Source organism: Eupeodes corollae, chromosome 1, assembly GCF_945859685.1.
Source record: "Eupeodes corollae chromosome 1, idEupCoro1.1, whole genome shotgun sequence".
Lineage (NCBI taxonomy): Eukaryota > Metazoa > Arthropoda > Insecta > Diptera > Syrphidae > Eupeodes > Eupeodes corollae.
The window spans coordinates 299,319,762-299,343,316 of NC_079147.1; the positions used below are offsets into that span (position 1 = coordinate 299,319,762).

Genomic DNA, 23,555 nt, shown 5'->3' on the forward strand with positions numbered 1-23,555 from the left:
TAAACAAAATAAGGGTAATCTGCAATAACATCATGGATAAAGGCCCTATACCGCAAGAATTCAAAGAAGCGCTTATTTTTCCACAAAAAAGGTAATACAATGGACTCTGCAAACTATAGAGGGATTTACTTCTTAAAGACATCCTACAAAATATTTACATCAATTTTGCATAATAGACTGAAAATGTGGATAGACGAACAAGCTATTGAAGGAATTTCAAGCTGGCTTCAGACAAGAATATTCCACCATTAATAACATCTTTGTACTACGAAGTATCGCTGACTTCTATTTAAAAAGAAACAAAAAGCTGTATGTTTTCTTCGTCGATTTTAAGGCAGCTTTCGATGCGATTGACCGCAATGCATTGATGTACAAAATGTTTGGATTTGGAAAGTCATACAAGTTCGGGCGAGTACTTCAGAATCTTTATCTGGAAGCAAAGGCTGCAGTATGGGATGGAGAAAATATTTCGACATAGTTTGAAACGAAGACAGGGGTAAGGCAGGATTGTATGCTGAGTCCAAACTTGTTTGCACTCTTTATTGATAATATAACGGATTGTCTTCCAGGAGGAGTAGAATATGCTGGTATTCCTATCAAGGCTCTCCTTTTTGCAGATGATTGAGTGTTGTTTGCGTACTCACCAGAATCGCTACAACTCATAATTAATAAACTAAGTATCTACTGTAAAACCTGGAGATTAGTGGTTAGTCTGGAGAAGTCAAACATAATGGTTTTTCGAAAAGGTGGAGGAAGAATAAGCCTTCATGAACGGTGGACTTATAATAATGAAAGAATGGAGTTGGCATCAATAAAAACAGCATTGAAAAACATCTTGCCGATAAATTACAAAAAGCGACAACAATTATGAATATTGCATGGAAAAACATCTTCAGTAATAAGCATATAGCTCCGGAAAGTAAATACAAAATATTTGAATCGTTAGGGGAGTCAACAATAATGTATTCAGCTCAAGTGTGGGGTAGCAAAAATATGAAACTGTTGAAAAGTTGCTCCGATTTTATATAAAAAGGCAATTTCGATTACCACCAAATGCACCGAACTACATGTTAATACTGGAAATAGGAATCTGTCCGTTGTTTATTAAAACACTGAAATTGAATGTGGACTACATATGTAAGGTCCTTCTGATGTCAGATGAGCGTCTCCCGAAAATATCAGCACAGAGAAAATCAGGTTGGTTCAGAAAGTGGCTAGAGCTAGCTGAAGTGAAAGGTATAAATCTGTCACCGGAAGACTATCTTAGGTGGAAACCCCTTCTGTACCAATTCATTGCTGCAGTAGACGATCGATATAGACTGAAGTACACATCCGAAGCAAAAGAATCTATCTACAGAATGTCTTTCAGCAAGCTGGACTACAATCTTAATCAAAAGAATTACTTCCGAGATGACCTAACAACGGATCAAATATCTATGATATTTAGACTTAGAGGAGAACTGCTCAATCTAAATTTCATTCCCCATAGCGATGATTTACCTTTGATGTGCGAATTATGCAATATTTGTGAGAGAGAAAACATTTTTTATTTCATGGATAGATGTCCAGTGTTACGAGAAGCAAGAAGACATGTCTTTCGAAGCGATGTTTTATCGGAACAACATCTTAATGAAGTAGATGCTCCCTTGTTGTATAAATATTGTAAAATCGCATTAGAATTTAGAAACAAAATTATTAACGAAAATTTTTACAGATTGTTAAAAAACATATACATATGCCAATCAGGCATACGGCAATCAGCCATGCTATATTATATGTGTAATAGTTATGTATGAACATTTAACATTGAAAAAATAAATCTAATCTAATCTTAACAAGGGAAACTAATTGCTAAAGACTTATTTCATGTTCTTCCTTTAGCTTCTTTAAGAACTTTATATACTGTTCAGATGAACAGTCACAAAATCCAGAAATGTGTTAAGTTACTTAGGATGGATTGAGACACCGCAAGTCTTTGATTGTTTTAATTTCTTTCATTTCGGTAACGTCAATCCCATCGCTCCTTCAGAATTTAAATTGTCACCAAAAATCCTACTGCTATTTAGCAATGCAGCTCTGAAATGTCTTCAATGATTCTAAGAATTTTTTAAAAACCAATCATACTTAGTTTTCTTCCCACCTACAAAATGAAATTTAGCAAGGCTTATTTTCCTCATTTACAACGCGACCTAATATCCTATTTCGAACAGCTAATATTGTTCATTGATGTTAGACAATGATTACCCTTAAAAAGGCCAACAACTTCTTTAATAGGTTAAATTTTGGCCACCAAAAGATGGAAGCCTATTTAAAAACAGTGTTTGTCTTACACCCTGGTTACACTGAGGCCTCTCTTCTTTTTTTAACGGTTCCAATTTTAAATTTGAATAAAAAACATCAAAATTTCAATCAAAATAAATTTGTTTTCGTATATTTTTCATCAATCGAACTCAAGTTCAATTTAAATTATAATATTATTTAATACAATTTTTGTTAAAAGAGTTTTTCTTTTTTCTTTTACTTAAAAATAAATCATTTCAATATTTTTTAAACAGAAAAACTTATCGTATTAGCACATTTAATTTTGTGTGTTTAGGTGTTCATTTTAGTTTTGTTTAAATTTGATTTTTAAATAAATAAGAAAATATTTAAAATTTAGCATTTTAATTTATTTTTATTTTGTACAATTTAAAAGCAAATATATGTTTTTTTGTTTTTTTAATATAATATATCTATTTGTATGCATTTTTATTTAAAGATTTTGCAAAGCAATTTTGCGTTAAATATAATATATTTTATTTTTGTATTTTGTTTTTGACATTAATATTTTATTTCATTTTTTCTATTTACAAAAAAAGCGCGTGAATCAGTGCAAAAAAGTTAATTTTTATTTTTGGTTTTCTATAATTTATGAGAACTATGGTGTTTTTTTTTGCGCAGCTAAATATTTGTGAAAGTTTTAGTTATATTTTATTTTTTTGTATAGAATTCATTTTATTTTTAAGGGCACTAGGTATTTACATCAAAAATTTGCAGCTATTAATTGGTGTGTGGTACTTTATTAATTTTTCTTTTTATTGATTTATAAATATTTTCTTAACATAAATTCTTAGAAAAAATAATAATAATAATAAACAAATTATGAACTAAATTAAAATTAAATTTTTTAACTAAACAACTAATCAGTCTTGTGTTTTGAGAAAATTATAAACATACAAATAAATTTATACACACATTTTTGTTTTGGAAAATTAATCAGGATGTTTTTGATACTTTTGTGGAAAAAATTAGAAAAACATTTAAAAAACAACAGAAACTTGAAAAATCCTTAAAAATTCTGTAACAAAAATACAAAATTAAAAGTTTTGTTTCTAAATTCCATTATAAATTCCTTTGTTTTATGTATACGAGGAGTCCTTTAAGAGGATTTGAAAAATGTACAAACATGTTGAAAAATCGAAAGTCATATTTTAAAGGACTTAATATTTCGTGCAATTTTCAGAGCAGAATCAAGCGGATTTCAGATAAAAAGGATTTGAAAAATAAATAGAATATAAGGACATTTTGAAAAATTTAACAAACAAAAATAATCTTTTTAATATAAAACATGATTTTGATTTTTTGAAGATCACGCGTCGATGCAAACTTCACTGCATTCATCTCCCGGTCCCGATGCAGCATCATTGCTGCTGCTGATGATAATGTTTGAGTGATGATAAAAATTTCTCGACATCACCGAAGCTGTTGCTGCATCCATTTGATGGCTCCTTGACTCCTTAATACTCCTAATGTGACTTGTTGGTAGAAGTGTTGTGGCTGCAACACTATCCACATTCTGCCATCTCTGAGAATGTTGATGCAGCTGCAGTGAAGATGGTGAGTCAGATGCGGAGGATTTCATTCCAGCAAGTTCCGACTTCTCCCAGGCTGCTGATGATGCAACTGTTACCATTGGAGCAGGACACACTGGATAGAGAAACTTCATTCCGAATGCAAAATGTGTCTGATGGTGTAATGCCTCATCGTAGCTGGGAAGTCCTGTGGCAATGGTATAGCAGGGTGGAGATTCCATTTGATAGTAACTGGCTTCTGATTGACCTCCTGCTGTGCCACATGTGGTTCCATTGGGGTACAAGTCACCGTTTAAATGCGATCGGATGTCCTTATCTGCAAGTGAAAGAAGGGAAAAGAAAAATTAGAAAATTATGTAAAAGAAAAGGATATAAGTTTGTTATTTCAATCAATCATTTGAAAGGACACTTTAAATCCACTCACACTTTTTATTTTCGCTTAAAGCGACAAAGGCTACAGCAACATAAAAAAAAACTAAATAAAGTGTTTAGGGTAGAAAATCCGTAGTCGTAAAAAGATATGTCAATCAAAAAGAGAACATGAGTTGTTATCCTTTCTTCAATTGAAAATTGAATTTTATCGCTGCTGGTGTTGCGTGATGTTCAATACATATACAAAAGACTATACGTCTTTTATATAAAAAGGCCCCCCTTTATGATTTTCAAATTTCTTTTTCTCATGATAGAAGAATGAAGAAGGAAAATAAAAAAAAAACGACAGGAAGGAATCCCTAGAAGTACAAGATGTACGACAAGATGTCAGAGCAGAGCAGAGGTTTGACGGGTCGCACATTGTGCATATTCATAGTACATAATACATCCATACCGACACGAAATCCAGGAATATTCCCCCTTTTCTTAAGAACGTTAAGAGGGGATAGTGTATTTGATGCTGGATGATGATGATGATCAAGACCAAGACCAAGGAAACAAGTGAATTTTATATTCGTTTTTGTTGTGTTCCTCGAACAGAACAGGAATATGTCATGGATGCGAATGAATTTGACAAGAAAATGGATTTATTTTGTAATATTTTTTTTTTGAGATATTCCAAAATCTCTGATGGAGATTTAAAGATTTATGTTTGATGTAAATGACTTTGAGTTGGGTTGGGAGGGGACGATTTTGAGGTTTAAAATAAGATTTTGATACAAAAAGGTATGACAAAGGACTAAGATCTGAGGGTTTTGTTTAAATTAGAAATACTGGGTTAAGGCACCGAATTTTTCTAGAAACATTTTGATGTTTGGTTTAAGGAAAGCCTAAAAGGTTCTCAGGTTTTGACAGTTGTGCTTTACTATTTTCTAAAGGCTACAGTTCTAATACGTCAAACAAATTTTACAAGTTTGTTCTTTTTTCAATGTACAGAGGCTTATGAACTAATCAACCTAGAAAGAAGAGTTATCAATTGTCGAGATAAGCAGATCCATTATTGAAATAGATAAACGGTAGACGACAAATGCCAAATTCTTCTTCAGACAGCGAGACAAATCCACAATCAATAGTTAAACCACAAAATTCCACTGCTGATTTTTGCATTTCAACAAGGATTTTAGTAGTAAATTTCTTTAAATCCGGCTCGAGGGACCATATTTTACATAACTCTACTGCAAGCATTATAATAAAGTGAAACTTTAAAGCCAGATTTAAAGGGTATTTTTTTAAAATAGTACTTCCAGTTGGCATCACTGTGAGCCATTTTGTCAGCTGTCAAGTTATTTACTTTGCATTTGAACACGAATGGACGTGGCAAAGCTGTTCAGAGTTGTTTCACTTTGAGGGCCTGTATATTTCCATACAAAATCGTGTAATTCAAGGAAGCTTGACTATTTATTGTAGGGATATGTTAATTCGATAGTGTCTGCCAATTAGACTGACATGATAAGCCTCGAGGAGGACCACAATCGCCGCGTTATTTCCGAGATACAGCCAAAAATATTGGAAAAATTCATCGAACATTTGACCATAAGATTAGACTATGTCTAAGTTAGCCGTAAATGATATTTATCAACACATCAATTAAAAACAAGCATTCCATTTAAAATCTCTATGTGTCTTTAATAACAAATGTTGTTGTAAGGTAGATAAATAAGGTGTTAAACCAGAAAATTTCACTGCTACTTGTAGCATTTCTACGTCAGATTGTTTTAAATCCGGGTCGAGGGACCATTTCTTACAGGAATTGAACTTACTGTTTGCATTATTTGTTTTAAAATGAGCAAAATACAAAACAAATTTCATAAATCAAAATCCAGTTTATTAAAATCTTACTTCCTAAAAAGTCACACCCAAAAGAAATGTAATTGAGAAATTCAAAAATACTTTATAAACTTTCTTAAGTAAACCATAAAAAATCATTCCCATCATTCTACCCAGCACGTTTAAAATATCAAAAGGACAAAACATCAGCAAACAATATAATTTCCAATAACCATCAAGGCCTTACTCACTCCCTCTTTTGCCTTTTAAAAATTGGTTTGTTCATAAAGACATACCATTGACCAGATTAAAGGACTTCATTTTATATCAAAAGCTTATTTTTTCTGTCATTCTTAATGTTCTTAAAAGAAGAACCAAAGAACCGCTTTACCCAACCCCCATCTAACTCTGATGGCAACCATCATAGAGATTGACTTGACCTCTCTATCTATACTTTCTTAGATCCAAAAAAAGAAAAAAAAACATAAAAGATTTTCCACTCAATAAAGTAGGTATATAAAAGAAAAGAATTTTCAAGCTTTCCAATGATGTCCTTTTTTTACAGGACCGTATAAATGTGCGTATATTTTTTCTTTTTTACAACACCACTTTTTTTTACACTCAACTGTGTCCCCAATTGCTCTTTGATGGTAATCCTCAAAATGAGGTGCAAAAAATTTACAACAACCTCCAGACATAATACAAAATAACAAAAGGATTTTCAGGATATTTTTATTTTTGTCTTGCTTTGGTTGGTTGTAGTACAAATAATAAAAGAACCAAAAAGTAGAACGAGACCAACCAACACATGAACTGAACCAAATTGTGTTGTAAAGGTTCGGGATTGTTGATGTCCTTCCTCGTGACTGGGTCAATAAAAGTCCTTTTTTCCTGCTGTTATGAGATCCTTTTTTTTATTATTTACATTTTTTTTGTTGAACCAGCGAGAGTCCACCATTTTATTGTGAGACACAAAAAATACAACATCCGCTTATCTCTCTTTGTGTATTTTAAATATATTCATCGTCCTTTTTGGGTAAGTTAGTACATCCTACACGTAATGGACTGTGGGCGATGCTATGTGGTGTTTATATGGAATTTTTCTTTGTATGTTTTGTGTTGGAGTGGTTTCATTAATTCGTCCTTTCACAACTTTGCATCATCATCGCTTACTGCTGCAATTGCATGTGTAATTGCGAAGTGATAATAAGTATCCTTGGGGATACAGTCGAATGAACAACTATATATTGATGTAATGTTGTGGCCGCGACATTCAAAATGTAATGAATTGCAAAATGAAAATTGCTCATCTTTTTGTTGACAATTTTTGTTTTTTTATTCTGTTGTATATTTTATATATTTTTTATCTTTCAGCAAGGATATGTTTTTTTGTTTTACTGAAAATTGAACAAAAGGGCAATAAATTTCGTCCTGGCAAATAAAAAATGATTATGAGTATCCATTTTTGTTTTTTTGCGAATGTCCCTTATTGGGATATATAATTTGTGTGTCCACATATGGCTGGAATGACCGAACCGAAAACGAAGTGAAATGCACAGAAACAACACAACCAACGAGTTGAGTTTGTTGGAACCAGGAGTAACTCTATATATGGATTAAATTATTCAATTAATATTTTAAATTGATTGCTTGCGATTGCGACTTGAGTGGATTGTGTTTCATGTGTGTTTGGGTAAATAAGTTTATTTTTTTCTTTATGTTTGCAGCAGTGGAACAGCTGTGGCAGCGGTGTGTTAATTGCAATTGTTTAATATTTTATTCATACTTTTATTTCATATTTAATATAGCAGTTAAGTTTTATTTGTTTGCATTTTTTTTCATCCAGCTCGAGGGACCATTTAATGGCAGTCCATTAAATGTAATTGAATCAAGAAATTGTATGATGTATGAAATACATGTGTTTCAAGCAAATAATTTTTGATTCAGGAGAGCTCATTTTTGAAAAAAAAAATCACCAAAAAGATCAAAATATATTGAAGCTCTTATTGTTCAAAAGAGAAACCTCTTGGAAAATATTTTATATTTATCTTTTTTTTGAAATAAATCGTCCAAAACAACTAAGATTTTTGATAATTTATCAAGATATTCGAAACATTTTGATTCTAAAGATAATTAAAAGGACTGTATATTGTTTCCCTGATTTAGAATTTTTTGGTTCATCCGGCTCGAACTACCAAAATTTTCAATAAAACATCAACAAAACTTAGAAAGTTTTTTTTTGTTAGAAGTTTAAGAATTTTAAGGCGCAATTCAACTTGAAGGAAAGGATCATCGAATTATAAGTAAAATAATTGTAATGAACTAGTTAAAAGTCTTTAGTTTCGGCTTTCATCCATCTCGAAGGACCACAATGATAAAATACCATTATCACCATTTTAGTACTATTTTGTTCTGCTAAGCACGTATTTATTCAATAAATCTCAACCCCCGAAAGAACCATTAACAGGATTCATGTTTTTGTTTGTTTAAAATTGAATTCAAATCATGTAACAAAATGACATTTTATAAATAATTTAGATAGGAGACAAAAATTCAAGTATTCATTGAACATTCTTTAAAAAAGAAAAAATATTCTCAAAGGACTTTTTTCTCTCTCTTAAAAAAGTCAACATTGTAAACAAAGAAAAAAACAAACAATTCACCCGGCTTTTTTATTTTGTTTAAGCTTAATCTTTCACAGACAATGACATAAAACGTGAAATGAAATATTCAACAAGCTCAAATCGTTTGGAATATAATATACAAAAGGACAAACAAATTTTGTGCGACAGGTCCTGGGTTGGCTTTTGTGTCCTTTCGATTTTTTTTTGGGAAAAGTTAAAGTACAGTTAGGTAAAATTGACTTAAGACTTCTTTTTCGTTTTTTGTTTATAACGGGACGGGTACCTAAGTGAGGCTAAAACCATAAGTACTTGAACAAAGGAATTTTTTTTTGTTCACTTTAAGGAAAAGTTGGCTAATTTTTTGTTATAAGATATATACTTTGTCTGAAATTGAAAACCAATTCAGTTTCAACTTCCTTAAGAATAAACTTTTAAGATTTTGACACAATAAGGACGGATGCATGAAGCGTGCTTAAGGAGATATCCTTGACGATTATTATTAGGTGTTTCTTATTTCTTCCAGGTCTTTTTTCAAGTACTTTTGAGATTTTTGTAAGAAAGTATTTTCTTAAGGATCAACTTTTGTCTTGAAGCGAAAAAGATAAGCTGTATTTTGATCCATCAAGGATTCGTTTATCTGCAATGCAGCAATGTGCAAAGTACCGAAGTATATATTTTCACACTCGTTTTTCTCGCTAAAATCCGGGTCGAGGGAACAAATTCTTTACACACAATTAAAAACTTTAAAATATTTATATGAAATATTTCTAACTTTGGTCAGAGAATATATAAATTAAACAAAAAACCTCAAAATATCACGTTTTCTTCGTTTAATCCAGCTCGATGAATCCCAAATTATTGCCACATGTGTGCTTTTTATTTATTAGTTAAATGCATAAAATCATACTCATACCATCTAACCCATAACCAGCAACATGTTATCCTCTGCTTCCGTATAAACGAATCGTATAAAGGTACATAACATATATTATCCTAATCACTTCTCTCAAATCAAAATTAATAATCTACCCTCAGTTTTGTGGTATGAAACCCGTAAATTACCATACGACCACACGGAATATCATTAATCGGCTTCGATAAATCAAAAATTATACCTATCGATAAAATCACCAATTATTATTGCTATATCCTCATCAACGCCTCAAACTTGAAATCGTTCTAAATAAATAAACAATATGTAGGTTTTGTATATATTTTAGCTTCCTCTACCTTTTCACATACCATAATAACCATCATCATCGTCATAGTCATCGTCATCATCATCATCAAACGTGATCCTAACAAAACAGTTATGATTATAAATTATAATTAATATCGATGAGCTTATGCAAATCCAATTTAAGCCACCTTCACTCCCATCATCATCATCAACATCGTCCTGAATATTTATATATGCAAGCAACCTTCTCTAACTCATCCTTTTGTCAACAGTCATAAATTGTTTTGAAGCTTTTGTCCTGAGTAAAGATATTTTTGTTTTTGTTTTTTTTTTATGTTCGTCCTGTGAAAGGACATTTAACATTCCCGAAGCCTGGGTCAGTATCATAAACACTCTCTTTTTGTATCTTTCTATACCTATACAAAAATATTGTATAGTTTTTCAAATAAAAAATAAAATAAAAATGGAAATAGCAAATAAATCTTTTACGAGTAGAAAGTAATTTATTATCCTGACTCAAAAGGACATTGCCATTGGACAAAACAAATAGTTTAAAAAAACATATATAACTTTACATACCAAAAAATGGATACTCTTCTCTATGGAAAGAAAATAACAACAACAACAGCAAAACTCTACAAAGTCGTATGTAATGTAGGTATTGGCATAGGTATATAAATTGTGCAAAATAAAAGGATGTAAAATTATCCTGCGGCGATTATACTTTTCCTTTTTAAAAAAAAATTTGCATATAGAAAGTAGTGGTGCCCTCTCTTACTCAGTTGTAGTGTGTATGAGAATAATATAAAATCACAAAACTCAATTGTAGGTACTTGACATGAAAATTGTTATTTTTATTCACAAGGATGTGATAATATTTACAGGACTGTGTAGACAATTTTAGAATATTTTTTTTTTCAATTGTTTACTTTTACATTTCTTACTCTATTATTACTTTTACTTTTAACAATTAAAACAAAAAGGAGGAAACAAGAAGAAAAAAGATTTTTCGTTCTTGGTTTTTCTAAAAAAATTAATGGTTCTTAGCCCAATGAAAAACAATTAATTTCTATTCACTGTATCAAACTGGTATAAATATAGAAAACTGAGTCTTGTGACAAACAAGTTGACATTTTATTGTTTTGAGCGAAGTGATTTTAAATAGGAGGAAAATCCTTTGAAAATATTGAATTTCCTTATTGGTATAAACTGGTATAATGAATGAAATAACCATAAAACTCACTGTTTTGACACGCATGTGATTAGTTTTGATTTATTGTTAGAAAAATAGGAATATTATTCAAGATCTAAACAAAAATTAGCATAAAAAAACTTTCATAACTGGTATAAAATAATTTTAAATTCATAAAACAAAGCTTCTCCTTATTTTTATTTATTCAATAAGATTGTTAGTGATAGGACTGAAAGTAATAGAAACAAATATATCTCACATTTATAACATTGATTATTGGTATAAATTTAAAGAGTATTAGACAACTTTAAAAAAATATGTATTCCAGTAGCATGAGGCTAACCTTGTCATGACTTAATTTGTTTATTTATTTTGGAAGTATGTAAATGCAACTTTATTAATATTTTCTTTAATTGGTATAAAATACAAGTTAATGGAAATTATCTCCATTTTAACATATTTTGAAACTTTGAACAAATATTTCAAGCATAAATGTTTTCATTAAAAACTAATAAGTTAGGTGGCGCAACAGTCCGTAGACAACTAGGGCCTCGTGACTTGCAACTCTCAGCCAATACTGTGTGCGAGTAATTCCAGGAATGGAGGGGACCTACAGTTTATATGCCAAATCCGAACGGCTAATTTGAGAAATCACTTTTTTATGACAAGAATTACTCTTGTAGAATTCGTCAATTCCTCGCAAGAGGCAGTACCCGTGAATAAAACTTTATGTGGCACAGGCATAGATCGAAACCCAAGACCCTTCGCTTGACAGTACAACAGTACGATTGGTATAAATTGAAAATTAATCTCATAGCAGGAAAAAAACATGATTACGTTACGAATAGAAAAATCTATTTATTCTATGCGTTCATACTGTAAGAATTTTTGTCTAAACTATCGATTTTCATTCATCCTATATTAAAGAGTGATTGGTATAAAAAGTACAACAACTACACTTTGAAGATAATTGTTGTTTTATTTTGGTTTAAAAAGTTGCTCAAAGAAAACTTTTTATTAGACTATTTGAAAGCAATGTTATCTATTTCCTTTTTGGGTATCTAATTGGTATAATTTTAAGAACCAAAGTGATGTCATATCAATTATCAACATTTCATGACTGTTATTCAGAAATTGAAGAAATGCTTACACTTTGCAGTTTCCAATTTTCTAGTTGGTATAAACTGGTCTAGGGCTTAAGATTTGCTTATAACCTTCGCCTCCATTCCACGGTTTTTATTTTTTATCACAGTTCTGTTGGTCCAAGGATTTGTTTACATATATTCTGAAGGAATTTCCATTTTTATTACAAACCCTTAGAGGTGCAAATTATATTTTTTGACACAAAAGAAAAAAAAATACGACCTACATAATACTTTTAAAATATAAAAACCTCAGAGAATAAGCAGAAGAAAGTTCCTTACAGTTCCTTATAAAAGTCAAGTATTCTTTATATACATACATTTGTGTATAAGAATCCTTCAACATGTCAAGAACAGAAGGAATTCATATGGGACATATATATTTTTATAAACTCGTAGATGTGTAGAATCCCTTTAATTGATCTTTTGTCAATTGTTTACTTTTACTTTTCTTACTCTATTTACTTTTAACAATTCCAACAAAAAGTAAGAAAAAAGAGAAAGGGAGACAAAAAAGAAAAAAATCAGGATAAAAGGACAACAAGGATGAGGAAAAATTAGGTCCCTTAGACAAATAGGATCCACATCCTCTTTAAGTCTCATATCATGGATGCATGGAAAGGATATATAGTGTGGTGGTTCAAACGGGAAGTATACAGGTGGGTAGAAAGGATATTATTTACTTTTCCTGACAAAACCTTACTTTATCATCATCTAACTGAAGGGAGGGGGAAAGCTACACTTGCTTCTCCCCCGAAACAAAACAACAAATCTGATCTTTTTTTAGTGTGTTTTGTGTGCTCCTGGTCCCTATGGTCTGCCGTTCGGTGGTATTTCGTCCTTGTTGTGTGTTTTTGTTTTGGTCGAGATGTAAGGATATCTTATGTCGATGAAGTTATAGTAATATTTACTGTTGTTGGTCTTTCCGTTGGTTTGTGGCATACAAATGTATATATGAAAAATAAATGTGGCTCCTTAGAAACATTCACATATCCTTAGGATATAACTTCATATATGTACATATATATTTAGTGTTCAGGTGGAAATAAATAACTTTCATAGAAGGTAACTTATAATCAATTTGCCAGGATATATGCGAGAGTATATGTACGTGCAAAATAAATTTTGTTCTTTTTCACCAAACAAACCTGCCAAATAACAAAGAGATGAAATATAAAAGAAAGAAAATACAGAAAACAGGACTCTATAAGAATTTTGTTAAATGAGAAATCCTGCTAATTACTTTATTACCAAGACAGATAGATATATACAGGATCTTTTACTCGTACAAAGTGAGTGCGGTGTTCTCTTATACTTTTGTATACATAGATTTTTCCTTTTTGGTTGTTTGTTATAAATAAATTAAAAGGACATTCAAGGATGCGAGGATAGTAAATTAAATTTACAATAAAAAATTCAAGAAGCATTCTTATATATAGAAACACAGAGTGTTTTTATTTGTCTTCTTCTTCTTCGTGTTGTTCTTCTTCTTGTTCTTTTGCTTTTTGCTATTCTTTTTTGAGGTCAGGGATGTTGACATTCCAGAGGAAACACAAATAGAAACAAACACATCGGAATGGAAAGTAATTAATTCGTGCTTTTTGTTGTATCCTTCAGGACGACTAAAAACAAGAAATTAGCAGAGCAGCAAAATATATATACGTACATCTAAAAGGATCTATAGATAGAAGAATGTAAGTCATGTTGATGTTATTTTACATCATCGTGTATATTTTTTTTTTTACTCCCTCGTCGAGGGTTGATCCTTGTGAGAGTGTTTCACTTTTTTTTTCGTTCTATTATCCTGTTGCTGGGATGTTAAGGATGTTGTTGGTATTTTAAGGTCCTATTTTATTTTTCATGATAAAATTCCCAGCCAATGGGAAAGAGAATCTCCCGGTTCCTTACAAATGATTTATTAATTCATGAACAACAAGATACCAGAGATAGATACTCCACCAACCGGCTTTTTACACAGATAAACTTGACTCAGAGGGGTCATAATTTTAATGAGGTGTTTGCTTAGGTAATATAGGTCCTGGCAGCTATGGGAAACAAATTATTAATGTCTTAAGGGGTTTTTTGATAGGCATCACACAAAATTCATATCTAAATTAAACTCTACAGTACCTGTTTAACTTTCCTTTCAAAAAACAAAATTCTGAAAACGCAAAAAAGCTCTCTTATATCCAGCTCGAAGGACCAATTTTTTATTCGCCAAAAAAACAAACACAAAATACAGTCTCTTGAGGTAATTATAAGTTTTTGTTTTGTTTTTATTTCTTTGATAAGTTTTATTACTTCCGATGGAATATCTAATATAAATTTGTCCTTCTTTAGATCCATACAAAAACATACAAAAAGGAAAATAAATGTCCTAGGTAAAGGTAAGGGAAAGTTTGGTTTGTTGTTTTTTCTTGGACCAACGACCGACGACAAAAACGAAGAAGGACCAATTAGTTTTGATAACTTTTTAATAAGTTTTATGATGTTTATGGATTCTTTGAGATTTTTTTATGGTATTAAGAAATGAAGGATTTATTAACTCGAACATGAGTTAGACTTATAAAGAAAGTTAGTGGATAGTTATGTGGACTTTCAAGGATGTTAACTAAAACATTTTAGTTTGTTTTTATTTTTATATTTAATATCGACTTCAACATTTTGTGCATTTAAACTCTTCAAACAAGAAATAAGTTTTTGAAAATTTGAATTAAGAACTGTATACATTTTTGTGAAGGCTTTTGACAAGTTTTATTGAAAAGTTAAGAATTGTACTATCGAGATTTTTAATTGATTAAAATAATGTATAGACGGGTTATTTGAATTGTGATTTATCAATTTTTGGCTATTAAAACAGCGAAAAAAGTTAGGAACTTGGATATAAATTGTAAGTTCAAAATTGATGCTTGTTTTCCAACAGTTCAATGTTACAAGAGTAAAATAATAGACAAAACTTCTTCAACAACAAATTAGTTTTGTACTACACAATAAAGTGAGTTAATTTAAGTTCTAACGTGAGAAATAATTCTTCGGGTCTAACTTTCCCATTAAAAAAATTCAAACAATGTAAAAAGCTTTCTAATATCCAGCTCGAGGGACCAATTTAACAAAAATAAAACTCACGTTCAAAATTTGCTCATGTGTTAATGTTCAAAGTTAGGAAAGTGACACCAGGACATCATTTTTTAACAACATTTTATGACTTCCTTACACTTAAATACAACTTCGTTTGATTCATTCTAATAGGAACAAATAAATTCTTAAGCTTAAAGGCAATGTTAAGATTAAATTCAATTATAATTTAATCTTGACTAACTTTCTAGAAAGCAATATTCCTTTATTTTGCTCATATTTTATGAAACATTAAAGCTAAAAATTAGATAAAAACAAGACTATTGAATTCAAAAAAGTCAAAATGTTACGTTTCTGATATTGAAGTCAAAATACAATATTACGGATCAATAATATTCCTACATTTGTAATCTGTTTCTATGGCATATTGAAGCATGTGAAAACAGAATTGGTAAGTGGAAGCAAGAGAAAATGTTACGTTTGTGACATCAAAACAAGAATTTTACTTTTTTGACAACTTAAAAAATACTATTACAAAAGCCGTTCGTTGTTCAAAATTTAATGAAATTCTTTATAACCGACGTATTTGATAAAGGTTTCATTTCGGTATTAGTAAAAACATCAAATTATGATGGACATTCCATTTTGAACTACTCCTTTTTGTTACGGTTGTGTCATTCTGCAGGGTTTAAATTAACTTCTTCCTTACTAAAGCTTATAGTTCCTAATAAGTAACAAACTTCAAACTAATATCGTATTAAATCTTAAACGCCTTTTTACTGTGTGTCAACACTATACAAATTACTCAATTCTGTGACGGTTGTGACACTTTGCATAATATTAAATAATAACACCCTAACTAAGGTTTTTAATTCCGAATACCTAAGTAACTAAATGACAATATCAAAAATTTAGAACAAATTGTAATAGTGTTCCCTCTTTACATAAAACGTAACACAATTTGTAAGCAAAATTAAAAAGTACGGTGACATTACAAGATTTTCCAAAACTACGAAAAAAAAACAAAGCAAATGTTTTCAGGCAGACTTGCAAAAGTCAATATTTTTGAAATTCAAAAATTACTTTCGTGTTTCTTGAACTTCATGTGGAATTTTGTAAGAAATGTGACATTTAAATTTTCAAAAAGTCACTTAACTCCATTGAAAGTCTTCTAATATCTGTTCTTCCCATTTCTAGAATTCACTAAAAAACAAGGACTAAAACTATTTTCAAAGTCTTGTCTTTTCCTTATCCAAGTGTCCATTTCAAAAATTGAGTTTTCTTTTTAAAAAATAAAAACTAGAAAGATCAAAATTAGTACTTACTGCATTTTTTCCATTCTCTAAACTTCCGATAGAAGTAGCACGAGAATATGATGAATATCACTGACAAAACTATCAACGATGTCACAACACCAATCCATAAATAATTTATTATCGAATGCATATCGGCCCCATTAAAAAATCGATCCAAAAACGAACCGGAATTTTGTAAATCGGCCAAATTTAACACAACACTGCCACTTATTTGGTCTTTTGTAATCACATGACCATCCGAACTAAATGCCACTGCTTCATGACCAATTCCACCATTGCCCAAACTACCTCCAATACTATTGGATAGGCTTTGAGAAGAAACACTATTATGTCCACTATTTCCGCCGCCACCACCACTAGCGGTCAATACACTATTACTTATGCGATGAAGAAGATTTGTGAAATTATCCAAATTTTTAATACGTTCCAAATCGACATTGGAGGGAATTTCAAAAGTTATTTGATTGCCACCCTGATGGTCATCGTCGACAACGTCGTAGAGCAGATTTGCTGCCGATTGAAGGGAAATTGTTGTATCGGTATCCAATATTTGCATTTCGGTGGTAGTTTCCATATTTTCAAAAAATAAGTTTAGTTCAATTCAGAATCAACAGAAAAAAAAATAAAACTTAAGAAAAATAACGATAAACTCAAAACGTGTGATGGATACAAGTTACGAGATTCACCATGTAAATCGTGAGAAGGAATTTTGTGTGAATTTTATTTATTCTTGTTTGTGCCACACGACAATCGAACCAACTGCGACGACCTCTAGAACACGACTGATTCTAGAAATGGAATTGCTCCGATAAGTTCACTTTGACTGTGAGTTGAGACTGAAATGCACTGCACCGGCTCCAAGCAACGACGACAAACGACACGACAACGAGTCCCACTCCGAGTCCAAGAAGAACAAGGAAAAACAACCCTGTAGTTTCAGAGATACACACTCGCCTGCCTAACTTTGCCGATACCGCTACAAGTCCGAAACCAACAGAACCAAATAAAGATAGATACTTTTTTGTTTAGAAAAAGTTGTACGTTATTTCTTTAGGAAGATTCTTGTTTTTGTTCGGTTTCGGTTTTGGTGGTGTGGTGCTACAGAGTTCTATAGAAGTCCCTTTGGACTTGCCCTAGTTCCCGTCAAGTTGTGTCTTTTCGGTGAGTTCTCCTGCAATGAGTGACGTCACGAATGTTTCACTCTCCGACTCCGACATCCGACTCTTAAAAGGGATTCCTCTTTAGGGTATTCCGATATTCTGAACAATTTTTCTGCAAATGAGAGAGAATTGTATATAGTTTTGAAATTTCAGAGAGGGCTCGAGTATTTCGAAGGGGAACATAAAATCAGCTGTTTTGTTCCGAAAGTCCTTTCTCTGGTTTTCAATATGAGTGACGTCATTGTTTTTCCTGGAGAGCCTCTCTGTTTTTGTATCTTTCTTTTCAAAATTATGTCGTTTGTTTTTGTACTTTGCGTAGATACAGTGAAGGAAGAAGAGACGGTGAAAGAAATAGGGAGGAAAAGGACTCCAACAAGCCATCAAAAGTGGGTTTAAGAATTAAAGCCAAAAGGATGTTTATTCCCTATCCCTATCGTATCGTGGTAAGTATAGTAGGTTAAGTTAGAGATAGGTATAGCTAAGGTAATATGAAGAATGTTTTTCGTAAACTTTAGAGATTGTTCGGTTTTTCGGACTCTTGATGCACCTGCTTGGCAGTTTTGGAATTTTTGATGCAACTATACACAAACCATACCTTTGGTGATGGCATTTCCCAAAAAAGCGAAAGAAGCATCACCCAAGGACTTAGGTTTCTAGGTTTGTATAAATGTACTACGAGTATTTGGCTTGTTAAATTGAGGGAATTTTGTGGGACACTCAAGTATTTTTGGGTCATGGTAGAGAGATATCCAACTTTGAGTTGACGTTTTGTTTTGATGGGGATTTATAAGAGTATAGGACTATGACTATGGCTATGACCTTACCCCACCTATAGCTTACTTTGCGTTGATGGTTTTGGTTGCAGCTTGCAGTTTTGGGGTTTTACAGTTGTACTTTCTATATTGACTTGTTGTTTTTCAAAATGGATGTTGTAATGGAGATGGAAATTTTGTTGTTACTTGGAAAATTTGTGTTAGTGTTGAGAAAATAGATATATAAATTTAACTTTCGTATAGCCTTGGTTTTGAAAGGGAATGCTTGTTCTTTGAGGCACGTAAACTTAAATACCAACATGAATTGTGCATTGAGGAAAAATGTTTTAAATTTCCAAAATGAATATTTCTTGGAATTATTTGAATCTTATATAGTAATAGATATGATTTTTTAAGATTGTTAAAGATAAAGGATTGGAGGTTATGTAATACAAGAGTTTTCAATACTTAGCATTTAGAGAAAGGAAATTGTTTGTTTGTGATTATACTTTCGATGAAAGAAAGAAAGTTTAATAGAAAAATAGTTTTAAAGATGAAACAAACCAAATGGGAGCGGTATGATTGGCTACGAACTAAAATCTCTTGTGACGAAATCTTCCTTTTTTTAAATCTCGCATTTTTTAAATCTTTTATCTAAATATCTCGCATCATTTAAATATCGCAAAACAAAATCTATTTTTTTCAGAAAAAAATCTCGCTAGTGAATTAAATTCAAGCTGTACCAAAATGTCGCAAATCAAATAAATAATAAATATTTTATTTCAATTCTAGCTTTGAGCTACCGTTATTCCAGATTTTGAATTTGCAATATTTTTTTATAAGATATTTCGTAATGCGAGATTTATTAACTTCATATAGGAAGTTATTGTAATGGGTCCGATCTGTCAAATTGAAAATTTTGACATTTCTCGACGAAAGATTTCTGTGCGTGCGTGTGTACGGCCACACGTCCCTACGTTCGCGACGTTTTTTCGTCGTCCATAGCTCAAGAACCAGAAGAGATATCGATTTCAAATAAATTTTGTTATACAGATCATAAGGCATAAAGATGCAGAAAGGGCTCTCAAAATTGATTTTCGACTCAAATATCTATTCAAAACTTTGAGATATTGGCTTTAATTTACTTCTTTCTTTCAAAAAATATTGTTGTCAACATGCAGTAAAAATTTGAAAAAAATCGAATTGACAGTTTTTTTTACAAAAATTTAAAAAACCGAAAAAAAATTAACAAAATTTGGTAAGAAATGATTTTCGACTCAAATATCTTTTCAAAAATTTGAAATATCTACAAAATATGGTACGCAAATTTATTAAAAATTAATAGGAGTACATATCAACAAACTTTTAAGCAAGACAAATCGACAGACGGGATGGGAAGTTATCAGTGTGGGTCGCATCCTACCCCTTTTATGTTTTTAAAACGAGATTTGCGGTCAATCCTACCCGTCCCAAATAAATATCGTTCAACACCTTAAGATATCTCTTAATAATTAAAAAAAAACATCAAGGAATAGGGATCCTTAATGTCAATAACAACTTTAAAAGTTCATGACCATGGGAAGTTTCGATGTTCCTTGTCTGGAAGATTTATCGGAAAAAGTAAGTGTCAAAATTTTGAAAGAAAATGGCATCAAATTATCTACCAGATTATAATTAAAATATTTTCCAGGAATAATTCTGTCTTGTATTTCAATTTAAGCTTCTTACGCTCAAAATCACTACCGATACTTCTTTGAAGAAAGTGGGTGCTTAAGACCCTAATAATATTAAGAAATGTTTGTAACAGCTAAAAGTTTAAATTTTCATATCTTTAAGTTTAATTGCTAAACGATAGGAACAATGGCACACAATTTAAAACAACCGACTAATTGTTAAAAGCAAATTTGTTAACACAGTAATTTGAAATTTTGTAAATACTAAACAATTAACTTGGTGTTTCAAATTTTAATCATTTTGCTTAAAGTAAAGTACTGATTTCCTATTAATTCAAAACGGTTCATGAAACAAGTGATCAAATTGTGATTATCAAACTATCTTGTAAAAATAGCTTCAAAGTTTTACTAGATCGTTCAAATGTTTGCGCCAACGTCTTTTAGAAAATATCTTCAGAGAAGGACGGTTTAAAAAAAGCGTTTTATCAGATTAAAATATTTTTGATTTGTGTAAAGTCTTTATAAAAAATTAAAAGATTAGCTTTCCGAAAATCGTAAGAAAAAAAGTTGAAACAATAAATTAAATAAAGAAAGAAGACGGTTTTCCGACGCGCGAACACGTGACGTATAATTGTCCATGCGCGAAACAGGGAAACTCCAAGTTAATTCAACAAACTTCGAAAGACAGTCCTTGCGATTGATTTATTGTCATCGCAAAGGCCAGACGTACTGGAAATTGTAAGTGTTTAAAATCGAATTGTAAATCTGTTGGAATCATGGGATAGTAGACTACTTCATCCTGGTTCATAATGGTGTCGACTCATTTGAAGGAAACCAACTGTCCTGGAAAAAAAATCTAAAAGGTCGCATTGAGAACCTCGACACCTTTATTGTCAAATATGGTTATTGAACTTTTGCATTATTTTTGAGAAAACAGGCTGAATAAGCTGCTCTTTTGAATCTGTGATGTGACATAAATCTGTGGGTTATGTGATCAATCCGGTCGAGGTTTCTTGAATGGTCTCTCTCTGATCATTATTACGGTAAGCACGTGTCTTACAATGGTCTTCGCACATTTGATTGACTAAGACGACCTAAGTCAGGTCGTCTTCTCCTAGCCACCGTAACGCAATTAATCAAAGTGAGACAATTTCTCGCTCAATTAACTGTAACTTAACTGTTAGTAAAGTGTCACTATGACAAAATATAAACAAAAAAAAAGAGGCTGGGATGCGACCAACACTGATAACTTCCTATCCCGTCTGTCGATTTGTCTTGCTTAAAAGTTTGTCTATATGTACTCTTATCAGTTTTTACCAAATTTGCGTACTATTTTTTGTAAATTTTATTTTTTATGAAAAAACGGACTGTTGGATTTTTATATAAAAATTTCTGAATATCGTTTGAAGCCTATATTTAAAATTTTTGAAAACATACTTGAGTCGAAAATCAATTTTTACCAACTTTTATTAATTTTTATTTTAGGTTTTTATTTTTTGTAAAAAAAACTGTCATTTCGATTTTTTTCAGATGTCAAAAACATTATTCTTCGTTGCACAAAATTTTTTTGGAGATGAAATCATATTTTAGTCGTAAACTTTTGGAGGTGACACATTTTTTTCAGTTTTTTGATTTATAAAAAAAGCCGTTAAATGGATTTTTCTTTCAAAAAATATACTTCTTTGATATCACGATTGAAATGGAATGGAAGCGTTTTTGGTTCGTAAGATATTTAGGGTTAACCAACATTTTCACCTTTTTTTTAAACTGCTATGGTAAAAAAACCACCCAATTTTCTTGAAAGCCTTTTCTGCATCTTTTTGCCTTATTATCTGTATAACAAATTTTTTTGAAAATGATATCTCTTCTGGTTCTTGAGCTATGAACGACGAAAAAAACGTCGCGAACGTTTGTTTCAAAAAGGCCATAATTTGTATGGTGATGGGAAAGCCGAAAGATATTGCCCTGTTGACATTCCTTCGATTAGAATGAATAGGAATCTTTTCTAGAAGAAACAATGAGTCTTTGATACCTGCCGAAAACTGGTGTAGAAATAAAATATTAGCCACTTACAGCGCATCGTTTTAAGAAGATTATTATGAATACTATGCAGATATAAGTTTTAAGAAGATAAGTATGAATATTATGCAGAAAATACTTTTTAAGAGATCTTCATAAAGTGGTAAGAAGATATTATCACCCGAGGAAGACCGCGGTGTTCAAATCGAAGAAATTTTGTGTTGTACCGAATCAATTCTTTGAGAGTCAGAGTTCTAAAAGGTAGACTAGCGTATTACATATAGGTTAAAGAAAATTTTGTAGACCAATGTTTTATAAAGCCAAGGGATGATTTCGCCTTGTAAATATTATGAATAGAGACAGAAGAATATGACATTAATAGCGTCGTTCATAGATATAAGACAAATAATAAAGGATCCTCCCCGTTGGACCTAAATTCAGTAAGATTGGTTGTAGTGGATCTGGCTTTTAAGAAGCAATGTTGTTAGGAAGCAAAAATAGGTCTACTAAAAGGAAATAAAGAGAGTCGTAGAGAATTCTTTCGAAAAACTTGGGAATTGAGGAAGGGTAGACTAGATACCAGAGGTTTAGTAAACACTTAACCCATCTTTTCCTTTTTACGTCGCAATGCTTAAAAACACTCCACTGGCATCAAGCCTTGTTCTTCCAATTATGTCAATATCATCTGTGTATCCGAGTAATTGGATGGATCTTTGGAAGTTTGTGCCTCTAGTGTTGACAGCTGGCTTTTGCCCAATTCTTTCCAGAACGATCTTAAAGAGGTCGCATGACAGTGCACCGCCTTGTCTGAACCCTTTTTTGACATCAAATGCATCGGTGAGATCTTTTCCGTTTCTTCATCGTCATTCTGCACAAACGGATAAGTTCGACAGGAATGACAAGACTATACATTGCTCTATACAGCTTGTCCCGCTTGCTTGCTGTCATACCCAGATTTAAAATCTAAAAAAAGATAGATGGTATCGATTTGAAGTTCCTGTTTTTTCCAAGATCTGCCTTAATGTAAATATTTGGTCAATGGTGGACTTTGCTAGCGTGAAGCCACATTGATAAGATAGATAGATAGATAGATAGATAGATAGATAGATAGATAGATAGATAGATAGATAGATAGATAGATAGATAGATAGATAGATAGATAGATAGATAGATAGATAGAAAGATAGATAGATAGATAGATAGATAGATAGATAGATAGATAGATAGATAGATAGATAGATAGATAGATAGATAGATAGATAGATAGATAGATAGATAGATAGATAGATAGATAGATAGATAGATAGATAGATAGATAGATAGATAGATAGATAGATAGATAGATAGATAGATAGATAGATAGATAGATAGA

General features: G+C 31.4%; 1 protein-coding gene across 1 annotated transcript; it reads right to left on the bottom strand.

Moving 5' to 3' along the window:
- Positions 1–3,281: 3,281 nt before the first annotated feature.
- Positions 3,282–17,451, bottom strand: LOC129941362 (protein commissureless 1). The gene is made up of 2 exons (XM_056049973.1): positions 16,589–17,451; positions 3,282–4,167 (listed from the first exon to the last, which is right to left on the bottom strand). Exons 1-2 carry the CDS (start codon positions 17,151–17,153, stop codon positions 3,629–3,631), a joined length of 1,104 nt encoding a protein of 367 aa, XP_055905948.1. The 5' UTR covers positions 17,154–17,451; the 3' UTR covers positions 3,282–3,628.
- Between the last annotated feature and the right edge of the window lie 6,104 nt (positions 17,452–23,555).